The sequence below is a fragment of the Lobosporangium transversale genome, assembly GCF_002105155.1.
Source record: "Lobosporangium transversale strain NRRL 3116 chromosome Unknown BCR41scaffold_57, whole genome shotgun sequence".
NCBI lineage: Eukaryota > Fungi > Mortierellomycota > Mortierellomycetes > Mortierellales > Mortierellaceae > Lobosporangium > Lobosporangium transversale.
In genome coordinates, this window is record NW_019029035.1 from 60450 (window position 1) to 85373 (window position 24924).

General features: G+C 40.8%; 6 protein-coding genes across 6 annotated transcripts; 5 read left to right on the plus strand and 1 right to left on the minus strand.

The window, feature by feature from the left end:
* The first annotated feature begins 222 nt into the window (after nucleotides 1-222).
* On the plus strand, nucleotides 223-3143 carry BCR41DRAFT_389965 (hypothetical protein). Its single transcript, XM_022028179.1, has 4 exons — nucleotides 223-424; nucleotides 570-924; nucleotides 1072-1465; nucleotides 1570-3143. Exons 1-4 carry the CDS (start codon nucleotides 256-258, stop codon nucleotides 3064-3066), a joined length of 2415 nt encoding a protein of 804 aa, XP_021876514.1. The 5' UTR covers nucleotides 223-255; the 3' UTR covers nucleotides 3067-3143.
* A 70-nt stretch (nucleotides 3144-3213) lies between these two features.
* On the plus strand, nucleotides 3214-4678 carry BCR41DRAFT_389966 (hypothetical protein). Its single transcript, XM_022028180.1, has 2 exons — nucleotides 3214-4001; nucleotides 4122-4678. The coding sequence occupies exons 1-2, from the start codon at nucleotides 3306-3308 to the stop codon at nucleotides 4509-4511; spliced, it is 1086 nt and encodes a 361-aa protein (XP_021876515.1). The 5' UTR covers nucleotides 3214-3305; the 3' UTR covers nucleotides 4512-4678.
* A 3543-nt stretch (nucleotides 4679-8221) lies between these two features.
* On the plus strand, nucleotides 8222-11110 carry BCR41DRAFT_362757 (hypothetical protein). The gene is made up of 2 exons (XM_022025774.1): nucleotides 8222-9137; nucleotides 9934-11110. The coding sequence occupies exons 1-2, from the start codon at nucleotides 8525-8527 to the stop codon at nucleotides 10896-10898; spliced, it is 1578 nt and encodes a 525-aa protein (XP_021876516.1). The 5' UTR covers nucleotides 8222-8524; the 3' UTR covers nucleotides 10899-11110.
* A 4912-nt stretch (nucleotides 11111-16022) lies between these two features.
* Nucleotides 16023-19200, plus strand: BCR41DRAFT_401082 (hypothetical protein; the record flags this gene model as incomplete). Its single annotated transcript, XM_022029193.1, has 5 exons — nucleotides 16023-17753; nucleotides 17889-18172; nucleotides 18410-18446; nucleotides 18548-18942; nucleotides 19158-19200. The coding sequence occupies 5 exons, from the start codon at nucleotides 16023-16025 to the stop codon at nucleotides 19198-19200; spliced, it is 2490 nt and encodes an 829-aa protein (XP_021876517.1).
* Nucleotides 19201-20152: 952 nt separating this feature from the next.
* BCR41DRAFT_342029 (Tricarboxylate/iron carrier) lies at nucleotides 20153-21941 on the plus strand (the record flags this gene model as incomplete). The annotated part of the gene is made up of 5 exons (XM_022022269.1): nucleotides 20153-20262; nucleotides 20432-20617; nucleotides 20929-21153; nucleotides 21295-21475; nucleotides 21578-21941. The coding sequence occupies exons 1-5, from the start codon at nucleotides 20193-20195 to the stop codon at nucleotides 21939-21941; spliced, it is 1026 nt and encodes a 341-aa protein (XP_021876518.1). The 5' UTR covers nucleotides 20153-20192.
* A 23-nt stretch (nucleotides 21942-21964) lies between these two features.
* BCR41DRAFT_362763 (major facilitator superfamily domain-containing protein) lies at nucleotides 21965-24786 on the minus strand. The gene is made up of 4 exons (XM_022025775.1): nucleotides 24482-24786; nucleotides 24055-24344; nucleotides 23588-23931; nucleotides 21965-23473 (listed from the first exon to the last, which is right to left on the minus strand). Exons 1-4 carry the CDS (start codon nucleotides 24732-24734, stop codon nucleotides 22168-22170), a joined length of 2193 nt encoding a protein of 730 aa, XP_021876519.1. The 5' UTR covers nucleotides 24735-24786; the 3' UTR covers nucleotides 21965-22167.
* Nucleotides 24787-24924: the final 138 nt, after the last annotated feature.

Genomic DNA, 24924 nt, shown 5'->3' on the forward strand with positions numbered 1-24924 from the left:
TGACACCACCACAGGAGCACCATGAACAGTCCCATTTGGCCTCCGACCTTGCGCTTGTCATTTCTTCGTTTACTACGCCTCATTGGCCACTCTTTCTCCTTTCCCTAGTCCACCTTCATTTGACTTCAGCAGCGAGAATACCGGTTGCGATTCGACGTTTGATTCGTGCGCTCGTTTCTCAGTTCTCTCCTCTTTTTTTTTTTTTTTTTTTTTTTTTTTTTTGATCCCCAGCTGCAGCTGCGGCCACAAGCGAAGATGAATGTTAATGCTGCATCTTTCATTCCGCAGAGCGGAGGGAGTGACAAGCCCTCAGGAAACTCCCGATCAGGCTTGTCTTCCCTCTCTAATGAGGGTAAAAGGCCATATCAGCGGGCACCTCCACCTGTGAACCATTCTAGGGCCTTTCCTGCAGAACAGCAGCAACGTAGGTCGTCTTTAGTCTCATTATCCTCTCCATTCTCCCTTTGGTCGCTGGGCTAATCCATTTGTTTTTCATAACTCTTTTTTTTTTTTTTTTTTTTTTTTCTTTTGGAACCTATTTAATATACTCTTTCATACAACTGTGCCAGGCTCTCTTCCTGGTCGAGGCAAAAATCAACGCCAGAGCAGCTCCAAGAGGACTGGTCATGATCGTGAGCAGGGTCGTTCAACGAATAGTACTGTCATACGGTCATCTTCCTCTTCTTCTGCTACTTCCTCTTCAACCTTGACCTCGACTGCAGATTCTCTAGCAATGTCCATGGGTCAATTGAGTACAAACGACAAAGGAGCACGCGGCAACAACAAGAAAAACCAGGTGTCGCTCAATCACCTCCTCAACTTTTCTTTTCCCGTTCGGGAGGAACCTCAAAATACTGGCCCTGTGCGTAGACGTCGGAATGCCAATTACCAACCATTCAACAAGGATAAGTTCATTAATGCCAAGTATGTGATAAGACACAGACTGCTTAAAAATTCATCATTGTATGCGTTAATTTTGTTTCTGTTTATCATGTTTATCATGCAAATGCTTATGCTTATTTTTTCAACCACTCTTTTCTTTATGGCAAATGTATTTTGTCTATAATACAGCTTCAGATTTCTTTTGAGCCCTCGTCATGATTATGAGGTTTTTACTATGGATGCAGATGCACCAGTGGAATGGGAAGATATTGAGCAGGTGCTGATTTCGGTACCGCAGTCATGTCCCATCTGTTTGCAACCTCCTGTCGCTGGTCGAATTACCAAATGTGGCCATGTGTACTGTTTCTCTTGCATCCTTCATTATTTGGCCCTGAGTGAAACAAGTAGAGCTTGGCGAAAGTGTCCCATTTGTTGGGATGCCATTTATGAGAAGGATCTTAAGAGTGTTCGCACAGTGCAAGAAGAGCATGACATATTTGATCAGGGTGAAAAAGAAATTGCTAAGCAAATCGCATCTAAACAAGAGGTTCATCTTGAAATGAGGCTCATGCAGCGGTCACTTGTTAGTAAAAAAAACTCTCTATTTTATTTTATTATGGTGTCTTTTCAGAGCTTTCCATTGACATGCTTTTTTTTTCCCTTTCTTTCTTTTTCTTTCTCTCACAGAACTCCACTGTGGCTCTTCCTCGCTCAAATACATTCCCCTTGGGTTCAAACGTTCTACCGGATGATCTAAAAGGTCAACCACCTTTGGAATTCTATCCAGATGCTATGATCTTCAGTCGCCTAATGGTCACAACACTCAACAGAATCGTATCAGAGTTGGATCGGGATACCCGATCGATTGAGTTCAGCATTGAGGAGGCCAAAAGCTATGACTCGAATGCTCACTCTGAAGAAATGGTATTTTTCGAAATGGCTCTGAACAAGATTCAAGAAGCGAAAAATAAGATCCAAAGTGAAGCAAAGTTTTTCCCAAAAGCTTCTCTTGACCGCGAACAAATTTTGCGCAGTCATTTGGATCAAACTAAAGAAATCCCTGCAGCGATAGAAGAGGAAGCATCAACAACAACACCACGCATCATTACTTATGAGCAGTCAGGACCTGAGGCTTACGAGATAGCTAGACAAAAGGATCTCCCATTACTAGTCCATGAATCTTCTGAAGCTGAAGCTGAAGCAAACTCTGACTCTGCTGAAGCTGAAGTGGATGCGGATACTGCACCTGCTTCAAATAGGACCGCTAGTGCTCCACAAAGACGGAAACAAACAACGAACCAAGCTACAACGATGTTTTATTTTTATCAAGCAGCAAACGGTCACCATCTCTATCTTCAACCACTAGATATTCGCATACTAAAACAGCATTTTGAAACGTACGAACGATTTCCAGATACAATCTCAGTGAGGGTGCTGGGTATTGAAGAAACTAGTCTAACAGAAGAAGTGCGGAAAAAATGTAAATACCTTGGCCATCTTCCGCTTGGCTGTGAGGTTTCTTTCTTGGATGTTGCGCTGGAGACTATCGTCGGAGATGAAGGCGTGAGACCATTTGAGACAGAACTTAAGCTCCGGAGAAGCAAACGTCTGGAAAAGGAGGCAAGAGAGGAACGTGAGCGTATCGCACGAGAACACAAGTTAAATCCCCATAGATCTCGTAGAGATGATTATTTTATCAATGACCCATTTTTTCATCAACCGGCCTCTACTACCACAAGTCAGTCATCGAGCAACATCACCACAGCAGAATCAGAAAGAGAAGTAAGATCAGGATCTATTTCGGACGCGGACCTACAGGAAGCGCTACGACTTTCTGCTCAAACAGAGTTGGATGATATGCCTACTCTGAATGAGGCGCATGCGAAATCAACTCGTCGACCTTCTGTACCGAGTTTAAGTTCGAGTACTAGAAATGATACTGGTGCTGGGTCAATAGCAACATCTTCCGAGCCTTGGGCAAGTAGCTATGAGTCCAATGGGAGCGGTGGCCATGTGGGATCACAAACAGTGTGGGGTACTCCATCAGTGCCTGTAAGTCGGCATTATGATGACTATGATGACTATTATGAAGAGGAGCACGATTTTGAGCCGGACATCGTTGTAAAGCGTGGCAAAAAGAAGGTGACCGTGCTGATGTCTAATAACAGTAGGCGCACTCGATAATTCCATAGCAGATGCATGTCAATAAATAATCATTATGACTGAGACATGCCCAATGCGCTGCTCCAAGTCACGATCACATTACACATTTTTCACACCCGCTTTGTCCCCTCAACCATTTAAACCTGGACGACATCGACTTGCCACTACTGCAATACACCTTTAACTCCATTACCTTTAAAAAAGAAACTTAAAAGAAAGAGTTATTCATATTCTATACAGCCAAAAACAATCATTCCAATATGAATAGTCTTGCGTCACATCAGCCAGCCCCACCACCACTCATTATCCCTCGGAGGAGACTCTCAGTCCACCAGCGACAAGGACTGACCTCTTCTCCAACTTCTTTGGATACAGAAAGGGTAGATCCTATTCATTATTATTACTACCCTACAGTTGCTTCGTTCGCCAACGGCTCATACCCGCCGACTTTGTACGCATTCGAGGCAAACAGTGCTACCAGTGAGGATAGTCTCATTAAAGCTTCCGTTTTTGACCACACTGCGGCTGGAAACAATAACCCATCTATGTCGATTCCCACGGCGAACAATGCGTATTCTTTCTCTTCTGGAACCTCCGCTGGCTCGGCCGCTACTCGGGGTCCAGCCCGCCGTCGTCATTCTGTTGCCAATGGGGCACCCTGGGCAACAATCGGCCCAACAGCAACGCTGCCTCCACGTCATGCACTACATATGCCTGTGATGAAGGTTGATCCGGCCATTTGGAGAAGTGAGCAACACCAACGTGAGATATATAGATTGATGCACGAGGGGCGAGAAGTGGAGGTGATGAGGAGAAGGGGCATTCGCAATGTAATGGATACTACTACAGAAGAAGATGAACAAAATGATGAAGATAGTGGAGGGGATATGTTGGGAGTGGAGCAGACTGCTGAGACCCACGGAGGGTCGTCCCAATCTTTGGGTGAACAAGAAAAGGTTCGAAACCCTACTTCTCAGAAGTGACTAAGATTTTACTGAAACATCGACTTGAAAAAAAAAAAAAAAAAAAAAAAAACTGACTGGTACTGACAGATTGTCTATATGATACACTAATAGACTCGACAAGAATGGGCTAAAATCGTAGCAGAGCAAACAAAAGAATATGAAATGATTCTTCAGCAACAGTTACAGCAGCAATATGCCAACAACAATGAGAATCTCCAGCGAAGAAACACGTGGCCCAGACTATTAGAACAGCAGCAGTTACAGCTCAAGATGCCAAGCGATGTTCTCCATCCTATTGTGGGTTCTTCTTCAGGTTCATTTCAGCAGCAACACCAACTACCAGTTCCAGGACAACAGGTTCAAGGACCTAGTCAAAGGCAAGATGGCCATGGGTTCTCCACCTCCATGTTTGGGCCACTATCAAGCTCTACAGCATGGTCTGCCGCACCCACATTTGCAATCGACACGCGAAAGCCATCGTTTATGGCCTACCGTGGATAACAACAGACAAAATAACAACAAATCAATGTTCATACATGTTTGCTTTTGGTGATGTTTTTTCAAATAAAATATAGTACAGTCAACAGTGGTTTTTATGGCCAAAATCTGCGTGAATTTGGCCATGAATTTTAAAACGTGAAAATAAAGCCACATTTGTTAGCGCATATGACACAATAGCACAAAACAGTTCTAATATGACAAAAAAAAAAAAAAAAGATGTTTGTCATATTTAGAGGCTGAACAAGCGCGCGCTAATAGTTTTACTGACTTTCGAACCTCTTGCCTCGTTCTCTCTCTAAATTTGTTAGAGGCTGTCAATGGTGAGGACTTTATGGTCTCCTGCCAAATCTTTCAGTGTTTGGATTGTCGCATTAAAATCAATATCGTCGGCCGGTGAGCTTGTAGATCTGTCATGACTTAAGGACACGCCGCAGCCAACTTCTTCCTCTGAACTGCTGCCTTGCTCGTTTTGTTGTAGAGCTATCCGGTGTGCAGCTTCTTTGGGTTGGCCCATCCTCATTTTCTACCAATGTGAAATTCAAGATGTCTCCTTGACTAACCTGGGCGATAAAGTTCTGGAAGTACATCTTCATCTGCCTTTTGTATTTTTTATGCCTGGTATACTGAAGATTAGGCTTCAGTTCATCCCTAGTTGATGATCGTTGTCGGAATTCTTCGCGCATTTTTAGTGGGAGGACGGGCTTGATCTGATCCCACGGATATGGAATCGGTGTCCAAGCACGACTATTAGAGATGCAATTAGCTTTGTCAAAATTGCGAGCGAAATACGGTTCATAGCCAAGCATCTCCAGGAATGCTCGTTTGAAAATTCTAATTACACTGGCATCAAGGGGCTGAGTGATTGACGTGGAATATTTAGGCAGTCGCTGTATGCGGAGATGCCTCCAAGGAATCTCTTTTTCTGGATCGCGCATATCGATTCTGTCATGCGCTGTAGCAGAGTCCAGCCAGGAGGAGGAGAGCCAGCTGTGAGAAACCATCATCCAGTGTTTGTAGCCAGCTTACGAATATTGTGCGGTTCATCCATCCTGATTACGATCTAGCCATGGTCATTTTCGATGACACCTCTTAGCCACAGTACGTATTTTATCTTCTCGCTTGAGCATGCATTGAAGGCTACTATGTGGAAGATTGACTCGTATTGCAGGCCCAAAGGAACGCTGATTAAGACAGAACGGAAGGTTTTATTTCCGTTTTTCTAGATAATGATATATATCCAAAAGTTCAACTTGTTTTTCCAGAGCGTGAGACGACCTAGCCATGGGAACCTCAAATTGATCCAAACTAGGAAGCACAAGGACAGCGTCCATATCCTCTCACCTGACAGTATTCAAGGCGAACAAGTTTTATTTCTTCAAGCTCATATTTGGTGCAAGCTTTATCTTTCTTGGAAGAGAGTAAAGGGGGGTCGGGCTTCAGTTTTTTTTAGCTCGTACCTTTACCTGATCCGAGAATGATTGGGGTCTATTGTTAACAATTTTTTGGCCATGGTGTTGAATGTTGTAATGTTGGATGGATGAAGAAGGATGCAGGATGAGCTGTCATTTTATGGCCAAATCCACACCACTTTCGATTGGACATGAGATTGTGGCGAGTTCTTTTTTGGACATTGTTTAAAAACATTTAAAAACTAAGTTAATTCTTTCATAAAAAGTATGCGTCTATCAACTACAATATGACAGCGTTACTTGCATGCTTTGAGGAAGAAGTATTCCAAGATGCCACTCAAATCGATGACGATAACAAAGATTCTTTTTTTTTTTTTTTTTTTTTTTTTTTTTTCAAATCATGAGTTTGCCACCAACATTTTTTTTTTTTTTTTTTTTTTTTGCGTTATAGCCTAAGGTTACGCCTTACAAAGCAGCCGTAGGTAAGGAGCCTTAGTCAAACCTCCGTCAAATATTTACGAACATTTCGGAATTGAGAGCCAAAAGAGATGTGTTTCTAGTTTGGCCGAGAGCCTTGTTTGTTTACAAATGTGTTTATGTTGTGAATAGCTCTCGCTACACCTGTGGTAAATGTCTTGTGAAGATGAGAATGCCGCGGTTACTGACACGATGAAGAATTTTTTAGTTTTTTACAACCTACACATTGGATCCCCACCGAGTTGGAGACTAAAATCAGTATACATGCGTCTTATTTTCAATGATGTGCGCCTTGCAGTGAATTGTTGTGGCAGTAGCCCGTTCTCAGTTCTCGGAAATATATTGTTTAATGTATTGTACGTATTAGATACATCAGATGTGGATGTTGCAAATTGATTGTTGCATTTAAACACAGAAATCATTCAGTAATATCACTTTGGGCAGATTCTGAGATAAGCAGGGGTTGTGAGAGCTTGCACCTAGGCTGATTAATCCATCGGCGTATTCTGGCAACCAAGGCCCCACACTGTCTCTGTGTCTTTCCTGCCCGGTTCTCTCTCCCCCTTGATAGGAAATTTGCTATTATTTTATGTTGGTACCAGACATCCTGATACACCTCAATCGAACGATAACCTTGTGTTATATTGAAGAATGAAAGGGGGCGTAAAAAAAACGGTATTGGACACAGGGGAATGCAAACACAAACACAAATAAAAACATAAACATGCACAATATAACAAGGTTCATTCCTTCTTACATGCTGTTTCAACCGGACAGATGGTGCGACCGAGTTAAGAATAACTGATACACACACATGCTGAGCAAAAAGAGTACATGTAGTAAATGTGTTGTGTATAAAAGGTATATGAATGGTATATTCAAAACTATGATACATGTAGGCTTTGGCGTCTGGCTAATGAATGGGCAGGGTCAAGGTATTAAATATACAAAAGATGTACATCGTGTAATATTCAGAACGAATTGACATCCTGTGTATCTCTCTGTTCCTGTATCTATTCCTTGTTCGTTTATTGTGATTAGAAAGATTTAACTATTCAATAATCGCAGTTGCCATTTCATTGTTCATTGTTCATTGTTCATTGTTCATTGTTCATTGTTCATTATTCATTATTCATTGTTCATTGTTCATTCCTCTCTCTCTCTCTCTCTCTCTCTCTCTCTCTCTCTCTCTCTCTCTCTCTCTCATCAACCTTTTCTATCACTTGTTTGCCACTGAAATATTCAGACGCGACCTTGCCCTCCACCCCTCGTCTGTTTTATCTTTTTCATTCTGTTGTACGCCACTCAATTAAATAAGAAAATACACATTTTAAAGACGTGCTGAACTCTTTTTTTCCTCTAACAACCCGCCTCTTTTTTTCTTTTTTCTTGTGGTTTATCACTCCTCTTTTCTCTTTCTTCCTTCCTCCCTTTCTTTTCTTTTCTTTCCTTTTCTTTTCTTCACCTTTTTATTTTTTTATTTTTTTATTTTTTTATTTTTTTATTTTTTTATTTTTTTATTTTTTTATTTTTTTATTTTTTTATTTTTTTTTATTTCTTCTTTTTCTTCTTTTTCCCATTTCTTATTCTTCCCTTTCTCCTCCCTTTCCTTTCATCATCATCTTTATTCTGCCCAAGCTTTACTCGAGCACCATTGACGACCACACTTATCGAAAATATTATAAATCATACATTTCTGCTCTCCGTCTCAAATCTTCCCACACCGACCTCCACTTTGCCTTACATCACTCCTTCCTTTTTATTGACGACCAAACACCTCTTTTTTAATTGACTTTTCCTTTGCCCCTAATCTCCTTTTTTTTTTTTTTTTTTTCTTTTCTTCTTCTTCTGCAACTCTGCTTTCTCATTCCATCTGTCGACTTGACTTCATAACGAACGAACTGATACCACAATCCACATCCGAGTCAATTCAGAGACATCCTTTGCTGTCTTTTCATCTCTATTCTTTTCGTCCAAGACTCCTTCTGCTGATTCCATTCCCTATCCCTTATTGACAAGCTTTGCAAAACCTCTCGACTGCTTCCTTGACCTCAACTCGGCCCTCTTTTCCAATTAGAAACTCAACTACTTCTGACCTATCACGGGCTATTATCTTTTCAAGTAATCATGATTTTTACTACAGGAACATCATCTACACAACATAAACAACAACAACCTGCCGCGGCTGCCCGTTGGTTGGCCAGGACTCTACTATCATTCACAATCCTTGCTGCTGGCGCACAAGCCGCGTGTGTCTCCTTAGCAGCATCCAAGGCATGCCCATCCTATTCTTCATATGCGGTTGACACTTCAATAGTCAAACACGTAGCAGCGCATTATATCCGCATGCAACCCTTTGCCAACGTAGAAGAGTTTGACAGGGCTGTCTTCAACGCCACAGGATTCCAGACTTCATCAGACTGCACTGAGTATAACAATACTGTCCGAATCCCTTACCAGAATACGTTGCTGTGCACAATTGCAGTCCAGCACGCTAATTCAATGAAATGCAAAAGTAAACGCAGTGGATCCAGTTCTATGTGTGTTTCTTCTTGCTCCTTGTATGAGCAAGGTCTGTCTACAATGATCAAAAGTCGTTGTCCCAAGGCCACCAATGCCTTGAAACAATTGGCTGAAGTTAGTGTCATTTGCTCACGAAAGAATCCTGATGAGTGGCAAGGTTTAAATTCGAACACGCCAGGTTGCGTTGATTCTCTCAAAAATGAAGCCAGTACTTGTGGTAAGTGTGTATATCATTGTATTTAAGCTTATGTCATTGTGTGTATTGTTTGTCTTCCATAATGAACTTTTAATTTTTGTGTTGGGTAATCCTTGCATGAGGATGGAAGGGAGAGGATTTTTTTTTTTTTTTTTTTAAGAAAAAAAAAAAAAAAGTTGCCGTAAGAAATACCAAATTGATGGTAATCGGCCTTTTTTTTTTATTCCACGGTGTCAATGTTTATTTCGTTTTTATTTTTGGGCGCATTGACTTGTTTATATACGGTATAACAACGACATCAAAATCGGAGACGGCTTCTATTGCTTCGGCGTATTTATGATCAATGCTTTGAATAATGGTTCATCGCTGTCTCATGTTCATTTATTTGATTCTGTTTTGGGTTCTGTTTGCTCTAACGTCGCTCCTTGTGAGGGCTGGACTGTTCCTGCTTGGAATATGCATAGAAAGTTGTCAGATGACCTTTTCTGCAGAAAGAAAATTGCGCGGGAGTTTATCGATAGGGGTGAATTGATGTGAGATGGCAGGAGCCAATAAGAAAGCTTCAATTTCAATGTTCCTACCATTACAAAATAATACTGAAACGCGTTCAGGGGTTGCGCTGAAAAGATGCTTATGACATTTCGAAGAGCCGTTCGAAACAAAAGGAGATGTGGAGGAATGTGGTGCTCATTTGAGTGTGACTGTAGTCGCTGAGACAATCCCAAGCCTCGATTACTTTTTTTTTTTTTTTTTTTTTTTCTTCCTAACAGCCAAAATCAATATGCTATCCTTCTACAATTCGTGCATGAATCAATAGGACTGAGCACCCTTGCTAACAAATGCGAGTTCTGCAAGACAAACTCAACTAATGCATGCTGTAATGATGCCGCCTCTGTTTGCAAGTATCCAACCACCGCAGCACCTAGCGCCACCAACTCTAGCAGCTCTCCCTCAGCCACGTCATCTGTCACACCACCAGTATCTAGCAAGTCCGGTCTTTCTGTTGGAGCCATGGGTGGGATCATTGGAGGCTCAGTTGGTGGCATCATTTTGTTTTCGTTCATAATATGCATGTGTCATCGCCGTGGTAACCGCCATGAGGCTCCCAAAGAAAACGCACCTGCACGTCAAATATCTAACAACAGCGCCCGCTACAACATTTCTTCGCCAAAACTTCAGGAAGAGGGCTTCGTTTCTGCAGCTCCTATTCCCATGACTGCACTGCCACCTATTAAGAACAATCCTTCTCCCATGGTTGTCGCTGGTGCAGCAGGTGCAGGCGTAGGTGCAGGTGCGGTTGCTGCTGGAACGGGTGCTATAGCTGTTGCAGGACGAGGAGCCAATACAAAACAATCCTATTGCCAAGCCGTGTTCCCTTATCAAGCATCAATGGAAGATGAGTTGGACTTGACAGCTGGAGATATTATAAATGTCCAGCGTGTTTTTGACGACGGCTGGGCTGTGGGCGTCAACTTGAACACATCGCGGGAGGGAGCTTTCCCAATTGTGTGCGTCGTCTTTGTGGATGAGAGTGCATTGGATGATGAGTTTGAGGATGTGAACATGCACACGATGATGCCCATGACACTACGTGAGGAAGATGAACGTGGACGAGGACGCAACACTTCTCGATCTCCTTTGCACTCGCGATCTGCTTCACCGGTGCCTTTGCCACGACGCAACTCTTCGATTCGAGATAGCACACTGATGATATCGGGTACGAATCCTATGACAAGCAGTCCTCTTGCTGCAACTCAAAACAACAGCAATAACCAATGGTGAAATAACGAAAAGTAGAACAGATCAATTCCATTCACTTAATATTTTTGTCACCATACTCTGCAATACATCTTTCTTTTCTACATGTATGCTTAATCCCACGACCTTTTTTTGTGATTTATATAGTACATTATATATATATATATTTATGCCCATTGACCATATCATTATTTATACGCCAAATAAACCCTCCTATGCTAAAAGTTTACGTCAATATTAGAAGCTTTCCTTTGACCTTGTGCACGAAAAGTAGTATTTTCTGATCTCATTAAACTAGACAAACAAAGGAGCCCACAGGCTTAAAAATCTAACTGAGTGTGATTCAGATGTATCTTTTTTTCAAAATGAAACATATTCCTTTAGTCTTTGTCTATGCTGACAAACCTCCGATTTTCAAACAGGCCATCTTTTAAAGTTTTTTTTTGAGGGAACAAAAAGAAAGTCAATGACGCTCATTGCTCAATTTCACTTTTTAATCTTCGCTGGCCCTCCTTTTGGCAAGGCGCCGGGTTAATTGATTATAGAATGACGTTGATGCGCATGATGATGATGCAGATGATAGGCGTTTGAGCAAGAAGAGTGATTAAGGAGCATAGCTCTTTGGTTGGATTCTCCTTTTTCTCTTTTTTTTTTTGTACCCTTTTTTTTGAGGAGAGATGACGAAAGGTGATTCATTGTGTCTGTGCCCATTTGCATCGGACTCTTTTAAATCTTGTGTTCTCATGCCGATTTTTTTTTTTTTTATTTTTTTTTTTTTTTGCATGAATATTCCTTGTGTTGTTTCTTGTTTTAGGAGGGAAGCCTCATGATGGGCATGGTCATGTTTATGTCTGCGCACGGCCATGGCACGGCAACTGATATCTTTTTCTTTGATTTCCAGCTTTGTGAAAATGGAGAAACACAAAAAAGGTTTTGTGTTAAAGCCAGAGTCGAAATCATTATATATATACCATATGATAATCATACATGTGCAGGATTTAGGATGGATCAAAAAGAAAAAAGAAAAAGTGCGGGAATAAAAGTAACGTTCAGAGTCCTCTTACTGCATCTTTTTTCGTGCAACACTCTCCTGAAGCCTCCATACCTCCAAATCTCTTTTTTTTTTTTTTTTTTTTTTTTCTTTTCCTTCTCCCTTCAGATCGATCACAAGTATAACTAAAGTCAGGGATGTCCCAAAATCCGTTTTTTATGCTTTGTAAGCCTACAATGGCGGTTAGAATTATACATATCCTTCATGTGAACTTGCAACAAAACTGGAGAAGTTAAGAAAGAAAAAAAAAAAAAAAAAAAAAAGTTGGAATAGGGTATGCTCTCCAATGCCACCAAAGGATGGTCATGTGGCAGTTTATGTTTTTTTTTTTTTTTTTTTTATTATTATTTCTTGTATCCAGATACACTTCGGAAGCACAAACCGTATCGTCAACCGTGTATTCGTGCATAACATGAATATAGTTTGAGGTTTCCTTTTTTCCCCTTTCGCCCCTTTTTTTTTCTTTAAAAAAAAAAAAAAAAAAAAACCTGCGCAATCGTGCAGATACAAATATATCTTCGTTTACACTTTTTATTTTTTCTTATCCCTGACACGCACAGGCACACTCCTGTTCTTCTCGCCTTCGCTCCGCCCCCGGTGACGTGGTCTTTTTTTTTTTTTTTTTTTTTTTTTTTCCTTTCTTCTTTCAATAAGAAAAAGGAAAAGCAGATTCTTTGCAGCTGTGAGGCAAAAATAAAAAAAACAATGCAGTGGCATCAAATCAAATGCAATAGCGAATTGAGACTAAGGGACGATAGCAACAGAAAGCTGCACGATGGTGTAGATGTACATGAATGTACATGTTCTTTTCATGAGTTTAAAATTTTCCCCGTCAGAGAAAGTAAGAAAAAAAAAAAAAAAAGTTTAAATCTTTTTCTATGTGGAGATCCATACAGCACGCGCCTTTGCTTTCTTTTACTTTTTTTTTTTTTTTTTTTTTTTTTTTTTTGTTCTTTACCTTGCCAGCCTCCCAACTCAAAATGCTTCGTTCTATGTCTTTTTTAAAACTGGAGTGTTAGTTTAGGTTATTGGACAGACTATGGCATTCGTTTGAGTAAAGAGAGCATGCATGCATTTCAACAAATTTGGGGCATGCAAAACCAAATTTTCAATGCATGAGAAAGTGAGAAAAGGAAATGATGTTGGCTTCTTACTGGCTCTTTTCCTCCGATGTCGCTCATCTTCCCCTTCCTCCTTTTATCCTCCCCCTACCGCCTAGTCTATGGGCTGGTCGGAGCAAAAGGCTCTTCTTCTGGTTGAAATGAACGTTAGTCTCGCAAGATGTGGATGGGATTCTTTAGATTGATATGATACTGTTTGCAGTTGCTCTGCTAATTTGTTTCCCTGGCTGCTCTTGTTCTGTATGCTCACATATTGATTCATATCTGGAGAGGAAATATAATGAGATAATGAGAGAGGTAAATGAAGTAGATTGCACTTAAAAAAATCGGTGAGGAAGAAGAGCAGAAGAAAAAAAAAAAAAAAGAGGAGGCAACACACCTTCCAGGAAAGAGGAAGGCGCGAGCGATATTTTAGTACAAGCAATGCCTATAGTATGCATATCAGGCGGCGTAATATGATAGACAGGCTGCGTCGCGAAACCAAACAAAAACAACAAAAAACAAAATATATACCTTGCAGAAAAATATATTTACATGTGGATTATGACGATGGACAGCGAATATGGTTGAATACTCGTTAGATGTAACAGACATTCTCCCTCACATCTTTTTCTTCCAACGCGATTTGTTTTTTCAGTTTGTCTTTCAGGGATTTTAGCATCGGCATAAAGGCCGTTTTAGATTTAGACTTCAGACTCGTTGCCTCTGTAAAAGTCGTTATTACGGTTGTGTCCTGCCTATGATCGCTTGTTTCTAAAGCCCGGTTGATTGATTAATCGTCATTTATTTGATGTTGCTATTGAGACGAGAAAATGCAGCCGAAGCACTATAATGTAAATGAGAGCCAACACACGCCATGGCTGATCAAGGTGCCTCGATCTTGTGCAAATACATGTACGTTTGCATGAATGAATGAATGTGTGTATGACTGTATGAATCAATGACGAAGTAATTGAGGGAGTGTGTACGGTGAGTTGTTTGCTGAGCATCGCAAATGACTGAGCATTTTTTTTTTTTTTTTTTTTTTTTTGCTTTGCTTTGCCGGGATGAGGATATGTGGCAATAAGCAAAGAATTTTTGAGTTATTGTTTATCTGAAGTCTGAGAGCTAGTAAGAGGGTCTAAGTCAAATTCAAGGACCAGGCTGGGCCATGTCCTGTTGGGGTCTGATGGAGAGACTATAAACGTGTTCAATTAGTGGAAAGGGATAATTGCATGGTGCGATAGATAAAAAAAAAAAAAAAAAGCAATTCACATTCTTTGGATTCTTTAGGATTGATTAACGAATGAGAGAGGGAGAATAGAGGGGAGGGGGGTGCATGCAAGCACACCATCCAATCCTCGTAACAGCCTTCCCGCCAGAAACGAGAGAGAGAGAGAGAAAAAGAGATGTGCAGTAATCCAGTCGAATGTGCAGTGCCTAGATGTGCAATGTGCGATATTTGGTAAAATTCAATTCAATCCTTCAATATCTATTTCAATAGATCAATGGGGGGGGGGGGTCAATGGCACAATGACAATGACAATGACAATGACCATGAGGATGAGGATGAGGATGAGGATGAGAATGAGTATGATAGTGATAATGACAATGGCAATGACAATAAAAAATAAAAAAAATAAAATAAAATAAAATATAAGCATGCCTCAAATAGCGCACAACAACAACAACAACAATGCAAATGCAAATGCAAAATGCAAATCAAAAGGGTTGTCCAACTTGTTCACACACTGGTTTGACATTTTGGGTACGGTAAACATTGAATAAATATTTGTAGACCATCACAGATATTTCGTTTTAATGCAATAGGATTAGTTTATGGCAATATATCAATATATAGAACACAATAGACAGATGTATATTTATTCCCGATTGATTCGCTTATTGAAACAACTGACTACATGGGCAAGACTAAGAAATGCTGACCATGGACATCCTCCAAAGGGATTTCCCTTTACTTCTTCTTCTCCACTTGTTTTTTTTTTTTTTTATATTTCCTTCCTCTTCTTTACATCTTTTTTTCTTTTTTTCTTTTCTCTTCTTCTTTGTCCTTCTTTCCTCTTCGTTGGCGTATACTTTTGCTTCTGCACATCAACCTCTTTTTAATTCCTCAATTCTCATTCTATTCAGTCACATTCGCTTTATTTTCATTCATCATTCTCACCACTTGTCATCGCGTCAACTTCAATTCGCTCTCTAAACTCAGGTAGCTTATTACTTTCGAGTGCATTCGATCCGTCTCAAGCCTTTTTGTCCTCCTGCTTTTTTTTTTTTTTTTTTTTTTTTTCTCTTTATTGTTTCCCTTTGTAAACCCACACCTCACACTTTTTTTTTTTTTTTTTGTGTGTGCCTTTCTCAACCTTGCCCTCCTCCTGCTTCTTCCCTACCCCCCCTCCTCCTTCTCTTCTTCCCTCGCCTTCCTCGCCTTCAGTCTCTCCTTCTGCTTCTGTTACTCCCTACTCCTTTAAAGGGAAACGCATTGCTTGGTCCATCTAGAGCCCTTCTTTTCCTCTTTCACTTATCGTTTCCACACTACTTTTGCGCTCTTGGCTTTCTAGAAAGCCTAGACGAAACAGAGCCAAGCGCTCTATTTGCTTATTTTTCAAGACTGATTGACCCGCTTGCATTTTTAAACTCTTTTGCTTTTACTAACCTTTTTTTTTTTTTTTTTTTTTTTCCTCTTCTTCGTTTCTTCCTCTCTCTCCATGGTCTTGTTACACTTGTAGCGCAGGGCATAAATACACAGCCCTTTTTTTATTTTTATTTTATTTTTTTTTTTTTACATTATTATTATTATCATTAACAACGACAATTACAACTACAACAACAGTTATAGCAACAATAATCTCTTTTTGTCCGTTTGAATTCGGCTCCTTATTTTTCTTCCTTATTGTCTAAAAAGAATCCGCTATCTTGACTGGTCAACCCTAAAAAGTATAAAAAAAAAAAAAAAAAAAAAAGATAGTGTTCTATATAATGGCACACTCAGAACATAATCAAGTACACATCAGTCGAAAGTGCCAGCACATCTCTACTCTTCGCTCTGGACCCAAGCGTTCTTTGCATCGCCCAAGTGAACAAAAATTACATCAACAAGCACGGCGTCAACAACGACAGACTTCTCAAGAATTAGAGCCTTTGCATACAACCGGTCCTCGTGTTACCACCGTTGTAACAATGACACCAACATCACCAATATCTGCATCAAATGGCAAGCAAATTGTTGGTACAACAATAGTACAGCAAGATGTAAAAGGATCGACCAGTGAGCAGGACAAGATCGAAGTACGGGAAAAACAAAGCTCTGGTTCGAAAAGAGCTCGTGTCCAGCAGGCTGAACACAGAGAAAGTTCGACGCCAAGGGAAGCGAGTAAAGGACATGGGAGCAGACGTAATAGTGGAAGCAATAATCGACGTCCTTCACAAGGAAACACTCCCTACATCTTACGATCACAAACACAACAGATAGAATACATCGAAATAACGGATGAAGAAACAGACCTTGAACAGAAATCTGGCGATGCATCGGATGAGGACCGTGATAATTGGCGCGACACGCAGGACGGGTCGACTAAATCGCCGGGATCCAACTCTGCAGTCACCTCATCAACCACCGGTGTCCGTCGTGTCTCTCAGACCCTTCCTCTATATCACCACTGCAACCACCATCATCGCCATCACCACCAGCGAATTTGCGACGAAGGCTCGTCCTCAATTTTGCTTAACACTCGTGACGTCCACCAGACCCATACTCGCAACTACTCATCACCCTCTCTACTGGACTCTTTCACATCACCAGATCCGATGTTATCACCCATTCAATCATATTTTGGCTCGGATCCCAACTCACCTGCATCCTCTTTCTCTTTGCCAAGGCATGACCACTACCCCAGACTAACCATCGATCCATCTGCTTCAATGGATGGCTATCATGGTTTTGCAACTCACCCCTGGAGTGAGCAGAGCACCACACCATCACGCGCCTTATCCCACCGATGGACTCGTCGACTGAGTCAATCGGATCTTCATCCTGACTCATCTAGCAATACTACGAACTCTAGGGGCGCCAACAGTAGAGCCAACCCAAGGCAACGTCACTCCAGCATTGGTATCCCAAGATCTTTTACAGCTGCGACTGCTGATCAGCTGTGGGACACTACATCTTCCAATATGGAGACATCCATTGCGCCAGACGAGTCGATCGACACAGAACATGATTTGGTCCCATTAGATGATGCCCCACAGGATTCTGAATACGAATCTAATGTTGATGAGAACTATGAGGGATATGAATCAACACATGACCATCAATTCGACCATGACTATATTTCACGAGACTCTGATAATGAGGAGGACATGGATCAAGACGTGAGCTATTCATATGACCTTCAAGATTCAAGTGTTGATATGAATGATGATAGGACCGAGGAGACTGAGGATGATACGGAGTCTGGACCGAATGAAGATGTGGAAGGATCTGACGATGATGACGAAGAAGAGAGCGATCAAGACATGGCAGACAGTTCCAATTTTATATATACTACACCATCCGCATTTTCACATTCAAGTCAGCCTTCTACGCGACATCGGGACTCGAGGTCTTCGCGAAATGCTGGAGGAAGAGAGCATGTGCAATCGAATGAGTCAGATGAAGCTCTTGCGCGAAGGCTTCAAGAAGAAGAATATACGGCAATGTTGGGAGAAAGCGTAAGTCTTATCTCGCCACTGCCATCATAGATTAGCATACAGATACATATACAACAAGTATCTATACTAATACAGTTTTTTGGTATATTACAATGCTATTCTGTGCCGGTACCCATTATGTCTTTGATATTGCAGAGCCTTATAGGTCATCTCACCATGGCTCTGTCAAGAAATCGATCTCTCAGAACTCGAAGACGGCATTCATCCGCTTATCGAACGAATGTCGCTCGAAATCGTACTGATAATGGGACGTTTTTGAGTCAAAGTGATCAATATGTACATCCTTGGATGATGGATAATATGCGCTCACGCATTAGAGGAGCAGATACAAGGACTTCAGCAAGGTTATTAGGGTTGAGATCTACCTTTATTGGACATCATGTGTTACGACAGTCCAGGAATGAGCACTACCTTAGCAGGTAAGGATCAAGATCACTATTAGTGATGACTTTGCTTGTACGCCTTGCGGAGGCACAGGGTCATCTCATAAATGTGTAAGGATCAAACCAGTGATAGATCACAGGATAAGGATTCAAAAAAAGGAGCTCTGACCCTTTTTTTTACAGCAGTCAAAGCTAATTCTCTTTACCTTTTTATTATTATTATTATTATTGTAAAAAAAAAAAAAAAAAAAAAAGTTCTCATGGTACATACAGCATGAACAACATGTGGGGAAGTCCTGCCGATTATCTTGTAAGCAACATCTCCTTTCTGACATGCATTATTGCTCCTCTTTGCTGAATTCAATTCCTCTGTCTTAATAACGATTCCTGATTTCTTCCGTATTACCACAGTATGATGACCAAGTTGATGATAGTTATGAAGGACTCTTGAGGCTAAGCGAGCGAATTGGCGACGCCAAGCCAAAGGGGGTACCCTCGCATGTCTTGAAAATGACAGACAAGTACATTATCACTTGGAAGCCCAAAAAGGTTAAGAATATGACACTCTCTATGTCTGCTGGATGCACGTTATCAGACTCCAAAGACACTTCCGGTGTCTCAGCACCATCGCCATCGCCAGCTTATCGATCGAGATTTTCCTCAAGGTATTCATTGCGTAGGAATGATGCGTCGCTGTCGAACTCAAATATTCCATTGCCACCATCGCTGTTGCCCAATACATCTCTACAATCAAAGACATGCCTAACTGCATATAACCCAACACCTGACGAGTCATCTGATGAAAGGTAAATGTTTTCCATACAAACACTTTTTTTTTTTTTTTATGGGATAAAGAGCGTACTCTAAATTTTGTATTTTCTTTTTGTGCATACAGCTGTACGATATGCTTAGAAATGTACAAGCTATCGGATCTACTTCGCCCACTCCCTTGTCGACACGCATTCCATAAAGGTTGCATTGATACATGGCTTCGAAACAACGCGCAGTGTCCAATCTGTAGACAGGAAGTTACTGTAGCATCTGTGGAAGCTATGGTCGGATAAAAAAAAAAAAAAAAAAAAAAAAAAAAAAAAAGACTTGCGGGAATTCTTAAACGTGTGCAGCAATAGGGCTGTGCATTTTTTTTTTTTTTTTTTTTTGTTTATATGCCAATCCTTTGACTCTATCATCGCACACACAACGACTTAAATAAAAATAAAGGCGACTGTTCGATGCTTGTTGGTTTTCCAAATCAGTCTTGATTTAACCGTGTTTAGCGGAATTGGTTAGCATCCCCTGAATAGCTGCCATCCAGAGGGATTACTTAGGATGGACAGGATTCACCGTGTTGTTCAGAACAATAAAACTTGATCGAACGTCTATTAATCCTAAAACCATGAGGCAAACAATACCTCTGAACGTTACAATAGGATTGTGTTGCAGAAAAGACAGCATTGTCACTTTTGAGCAACGAAGGATATAGGATTTGTTTCTTGGGGACGAACTTTTTGAAGCTACGCCTATTGCTAGCGAAACACAAATGGTTCCCGTTTTCTGCATACTTTTAGCGCTTCTACAAATCAAGGACTGTTGACGTAGCCATCAAATGTTGTATGTTTGTCGAAGCATTGTCACATCCTTTGCAAAAGCTCAGGTGTATGCTAAGAGTATTCTTTAAGGGACGTAGAGGAGCCTATGATATGTGGTGATGTTCAGGTGTTTATACAGTATCATCTGGAGTCCGAACAGTCGCCAAATAAGAAACGATGCAGATGAGTAACAATGGAGGAGTTCGGAAGATTATCTTTTTTTTTTTTTTGCTGTGCTTTGTTCACTTTTCAGAAATGTCTGTGCAACAGAACTCGTCTGCAACCTTGATTTGGATCGGATCGATGAGTCTATGAGATCTGACTCTATTAGGAACGTGTGGCAGGGTGAAGTGACAGTCCACCAATGAACTACTTGGCCTGCCTTTCGCTTGCTTTCTTTTTTTTTTTTTTTTTTTTTTTTTAAAAAAAAAAATCATTTCTAATCTTCTTTGCAATAACGCATCGTCATGGCCACTTTCAACAGTACATCCTCTTCAAACTCTTATGGCACCATCTACCAACCCAAGATTGATCTCTGTAAGCATGGACATGGAACATTTCTAAATTCATGCTGCTATCAATCCAATGGACAATGGAATGAGTACAAGCTTAAAAGATTCCAACGACATCTCTAGAAAGCTATTCACTAATCTAACTTTTAAATATAATCCATGTTCATTTTACTTTTTTTTTTTTTGACATCCAGCAAAGCCAAGATTTGATCAGTCTACATATCTCGGTCGTGTAAGGCATTTTGTCCAGGTGACCTCGCCCTTGAACCTCTTTGTGACGAGACAAGGACTAGAGGATGCCAAGAATTTAATTAATGATTACAATACAGGCAAGATCAATGTCAACCTCGATCCTGCGAAATTATGGAGGGCAAAGGAGAGTAAGTGGCAAGGCTAAAATACAGATATATAGATAGAGATATATTTTTTTTTGAAAGTAATAAGTACTTCGTTTTTTTTTTTTTTTTATAGTTATTATTGTTGGGTAATTTTCATATTTTTTTTTTCTTGCGCAAGTATCTCTACGGATTCTTGTTCGTGGGCGTGGGATTTATATGATCATTGATCGAGTCGGACTTTCCTCCCTCTTATTTCCCCACATGGAGCGCTTTCCTTCTGGGTTAAAATATCAGATTATGAAATACTGACTTTTTTTTTTTTTTTTTTTTTTTTTTTCTTCAAAAAAATGCAGTTTGTGATTCAACGCTTCATCCAGACACAGGCAAACCTATTTTGTTGCCGTTCCGTATGTCATGCTTCGTACCAACAAATCTGTTGGTCGCGGCAGGCATGCTGATGCCTAATCCATCTATCAAGTCTATCATTTTTTGGCAATGGGCCAATCAATCTGTCAATGTCGCCTTCAACTATGCAAATGCTAATAAGACAACAGAAATGAACATGAAGGAGACTGCGGGTAAAAAAAAAAAAAAAAAAAAAAAAATGGCGCACTCTGTACTTTTTTTTTTTTTTTTTTTTCAATTTTATATAAAGCCGTCAAGAATACTGAGTTTTTTTTTTTTTTTTCTTTTTTTTTTTTCTTTTTTTTATGACTTAGTTGCCTATGCATCTGCGGTATCAACCTCCTGCTTCTTGGCTGTGGGATTGAATCAATTAGTTCCAAGATTAACATCCATCTCCCCTGGTGTTCGCACGATCCTTGGGCGCCTTGTTCCCTTTACTGCTGTTGCTGCTGCAGGAACTGTCAATGTCTTCTTGATGCGCGGCAAGGAGATCAGGTCAGCCCTAGACACAGTCATAGAATATAAAATGCTTGCACCTTTATACCGGACAATCAAGACTAACAAAGCATGGGGAAATTAATATTATTATTGTTTTAGTGATGGCATCGATGTCTATGATCATGAAGGAAAATCAGTGGGCAAGTCTCAAAAAGCAGGATTGTCTGCGATTTCACAAGTGGCGATTTCTCGTATTTTGACCAATTTCCCAGTATTGACCATCCCACCATTGGTACTTTCACAATGGGAAAAGACAACATGGTCACAAAAATACCCCCGCGCTTTAGTCCCCCTCAACTTGGCGGTCATCTCAGCCTGTCTGATGACCGCATTGCCATTGGCAATCGCAGCATTCCCACAATACGCTAATGTAGACGTCAAAACCTTAGAAGAGCGGTTCTGGAATTTGAAGGATTCCAAGGGTGAACCCATCAATACCTTGACATACAACAAGGGCTTGTAAAAAAAAAAAAAAAAAAAAAAAATCCGCTCCACTCTTTTTCATTTCATCTTTCACCTTTATATATATATTTATACATGTTTATAATATAGAATTGAATGGTTAGATCATACAGTTGTCGAATTTTAAACAAAAAAAAGAATCTTTCTCGAGTTTTGACAGGAAAGTGCCTTGCGGACAAAAATGTTACTTATATAACAAAGAATCCCGAACACAGACGATGAACAGGTTAAAGACGTCTAGTCAGATACGCTGCAATAAGGGCCATCAATCCTCCAAATCGTAAGACCCAACCCACCGGCTCTGGGCCACCTTGTGCAGTCGCAACAGCAGCAGCCTTGACAAGTTCGCTCATCATCCTAAATTTCGAGTCTGAACTGGCATCACTGGGAGGGATGCCGACTCCAGGTGGTGGTTGATGAGTGGATGGGGGCTGTCGAGGATAATCATTACGTGGCTGGGCTGTTCCAATGATAGCAAACAAACAGCTAGCGATGATGGCATCTACAAATTGTGGGAAGACAATGTACATATTGTGGACACCCAATACCAGCCCAGCATCCAAATGTGGGCCTTTTCTCTTACGCTCGGCCTCCAATTCTGCGTCAGTCAGTCCGTGATTGCCGAACAGATCTGTTTCGTCATTATCATCATCATCATCATCATCATTGTTGTTGTCATTATTATCATGAATCGGAACTACGGTTGTAACGACACTGGTCTCTCCATTATTTTCAGAATTGGTATGGTCGTTTTTGATGACGTTGTTGCTGTTACTAATGTTTTCATTGTTATGGTTCTTGGGGTTATTCTCCAAGGTGGTAGTCGAAGATGAGACGGTCCCATAGTTTGCCCTGTCCACTACTGTTGATTGATCTTCTTCTCGATCTCTTCCTTCAAGTCGATCCTTCATATCACTGATGATTTCACCAACCATTGCAAAAGGGATCCACATTGCGACCGCCCAAGGGACACCACATAATGCGATCACCCCTGTTGCAGCCCAGAGGTCATCAACAAACCAGGTCATGCCCATACAGACCGCGAACCAGACAAGGGACATGGTCCATAGGTTTTTGAGTGTGAATGGGTTGCGGGGCCAGCGTTCAAACCCGATCTCCTGAGGCGTGATCTTTGGGATGAGGATTCCACAGAAGACTGCAACTCCAGCCCAACAAAGTAAAGCAAAGGAGCCTGCGCGTTCTGCATCTGTTTCAGGATCTCCGCCTAAAGAAGGTGAGGATCGTAGTAAAAGAGAGGGGCTGAGTGGTTCGCTGGGTGGATGAGGCGCGAGATGATGATAAAGTCCTCCAAGAAGATGAATGATGTTCGTAGAGTTGGTATGACCGTCATTGTTGCCTTCGCCTGGAGTGCTTTCATAACGATGTAAGATTTCACCAACCCAAGTGGTTGAATAAAACAAGAAAGGGAACCAGCCCATCCAAGCAAAGAACTGAACATTGCAAATCCGCTGGATCTCTTCTGGTAGTATCCTTAATGCCTTCCAGATATTGCCGAGTGTATTCCAAATAGATCTTGTGGCACAAGGAAAAAAAAAAAAAAAAAAAAAAAAAAAAAAAAAAAAAAACTGCAGTTAGACTTTTGATTTTAAGCTTCTGTTTCTTCCATTTTTTTTTTTTTTTTTTTACCTCTTTTTATCTTCTTCGGTAGGGCGATATGGGATCTCTTTAACACTCAAACAGCAGATACTGAGACAGAGAATAAAAAAGAACATGGCGACATTGGCCAAGATCTTGATTTGGGTATCTCCTAGGTAAGGACTAAAATATTTGACCAGATCCAGATTTCCTGCAAAGAAACCGACAACGGATCCCAAATTATTCATCCAGCCTGACCAAGCATTACAAATCTCTTGCTGGTCTGTTGGAGGAATATCCATGATCAAGGAACGACAACTTGCTTGGACCGCATTGATTGAAAAGTCAAGGCAATAAAAGCCTACTACTGCAAACCCAATTGTCCATGCCTTAACCTATTGAGCAATAAACAACAACAGAAAAAAAAAAAGAAAAGAAAAGAAAAGGCAAATTTAAGAAAAGGAAGTGATCAGTCGAGAAGAAGGAGGAAAAAAAAAAAAAAAGTTTCATTCACTTACAGCGCCTGTATAGGGATCATTGGCTTCACTATCCGGATTTCCCGTGATTATTTCGGCCAAGTCACGAGCAAAGGCGACCATATACATTGAAAGGATTGTCAACATGGCACCAACCAGGATGAAAGGTCGCCGACGACCAATTTTCCAATCCAGTGAATCACTAAAGACCCCCACGACAGGTTGGATCACAAGACCTGATAGAGGCCCTGCTAGCCAGACAAGAGGCGTCAACGTCTTTGGGATGCCTAATGAAAGCAAATAGGGTGTACCATACCCAAGTTCCACCGTCCCTGAGAAAGAGGAAGAAAATGAAACAGGAGACTTGTAAGAAGTAGGAAGGAAAAAAAAAAAAAAAAAAAAAAAAAAAAAAAAACCTTGTTCTACATAAAATAAGGTGCAATTGAACCAATGTTTTATTCCTACTTACAGGTAAATTGAACACCAAGCATGCATATCGTTAAGCGAGCAATGTCAAAGATTGACAACTGGCGTCTGAGACCTAAAGAGCGTTTACGAACCAGGGGAATACGACTTGTTTGATGTTGTCTAGGCCGCTCTCCAGGCTTCGGTACCGCCGCATTTGCACTGACAACCCGCGATAAACGACGCGATAACAAGGATTGCTGTTCTGATGGTGCCTCTGCCTCAGTTGTTGACTCTGACACATTATAGTCGGACATTATTTACAGGAAAAGTTTTATTTCGTTGTTTTATCGCAAAACATGCAAAACATGCAAAACATGCAAAACATGCAAAACATGCAAAAAAAAAAAAAAAAAAAAAAAAAAAAGAGTTCAATAAAGTAGTTACTGAAAAGGTTAATGGTGAAAAGTCAAACTGTACTGCATGTGGGGCATTAATGCGCAAATT

Excerpts from the sequence above, each read along its gene's own strand:
- BCR41DRAFT_389965 (XM_022028179.1), top strand. The coding sequence starts at position 256 with ATGAATGTTAATGCTGCATCTTTCATTCCGCAGAGCGGAGGGAGTGAC. Across the intron at positions 425-569 it reads TCCTGCAGAACAGCAGCAAC|GCTCTCTTCCTGGTCGAGGC; the intron begins GTAGGTCGTCTT and ends CAACTGTGCCAG. Across the intron at positions 1,466-1,569 it reads GGCTCATGCAGCGGTCACTT|AACTCCACTGTGGCTCTTCC; the intron begins GTTAGTAAAAAA and ends TTTCTCTCACAG.
- BCR41DRAFT_362763 (XM_022025775.1), bottom strand. The coding sequence starts at position 24,734 with ATGTCCGACTATAATGTGTCAGAGTCAACAACTGAGGCAGAGGCACCA. Across the intron at positions 23,932-24,054 it reads ATGATCCCTATACAGGCGCT|GTTAAGGCATGGACAATTGG; the intron begins GTAAGTGAATGA and ends ATTGCTCAATAG. Across the intron at positions 23,474-23,587 it reads ACCGAAGAAGATAAAAAGAG|ATCTATTTGGAATACACTCG; the intron begins GTAAAAAAAAAA and ends TTGTGCCACAAG.
- BCR41DRAFT_362757 (XM_022025774.1), top strand. The coding sequence starts at position 8,525 with ATGATTTTTACTACAGGAACATCATCTACACAACATAAACAACAACAA. Across the intron at positions 9,138-9,933 it reads AAATGAAGCCAGTACTTGTG|GACTGAGCACCCTTGCTAAC; the intron begins GTAAGTGTGTAT and ends ATGAATCAATAG.
- BCR41DRAFT_389966 (XM_022028180.1), top strand. The coding sequence starts at position 3,306 with ATGAATAGTCTTGCGTCACATCAGCCAGCCCCACCACCACTCATTATC. Across the intron at positions 4,002-4,121 it reads CTTTGGGTGAACAAGAAAAG|ACTCGACAAGAATGGGCTAA; the intron begins GTTCGAAACCCT and ends ATACACTAATAG.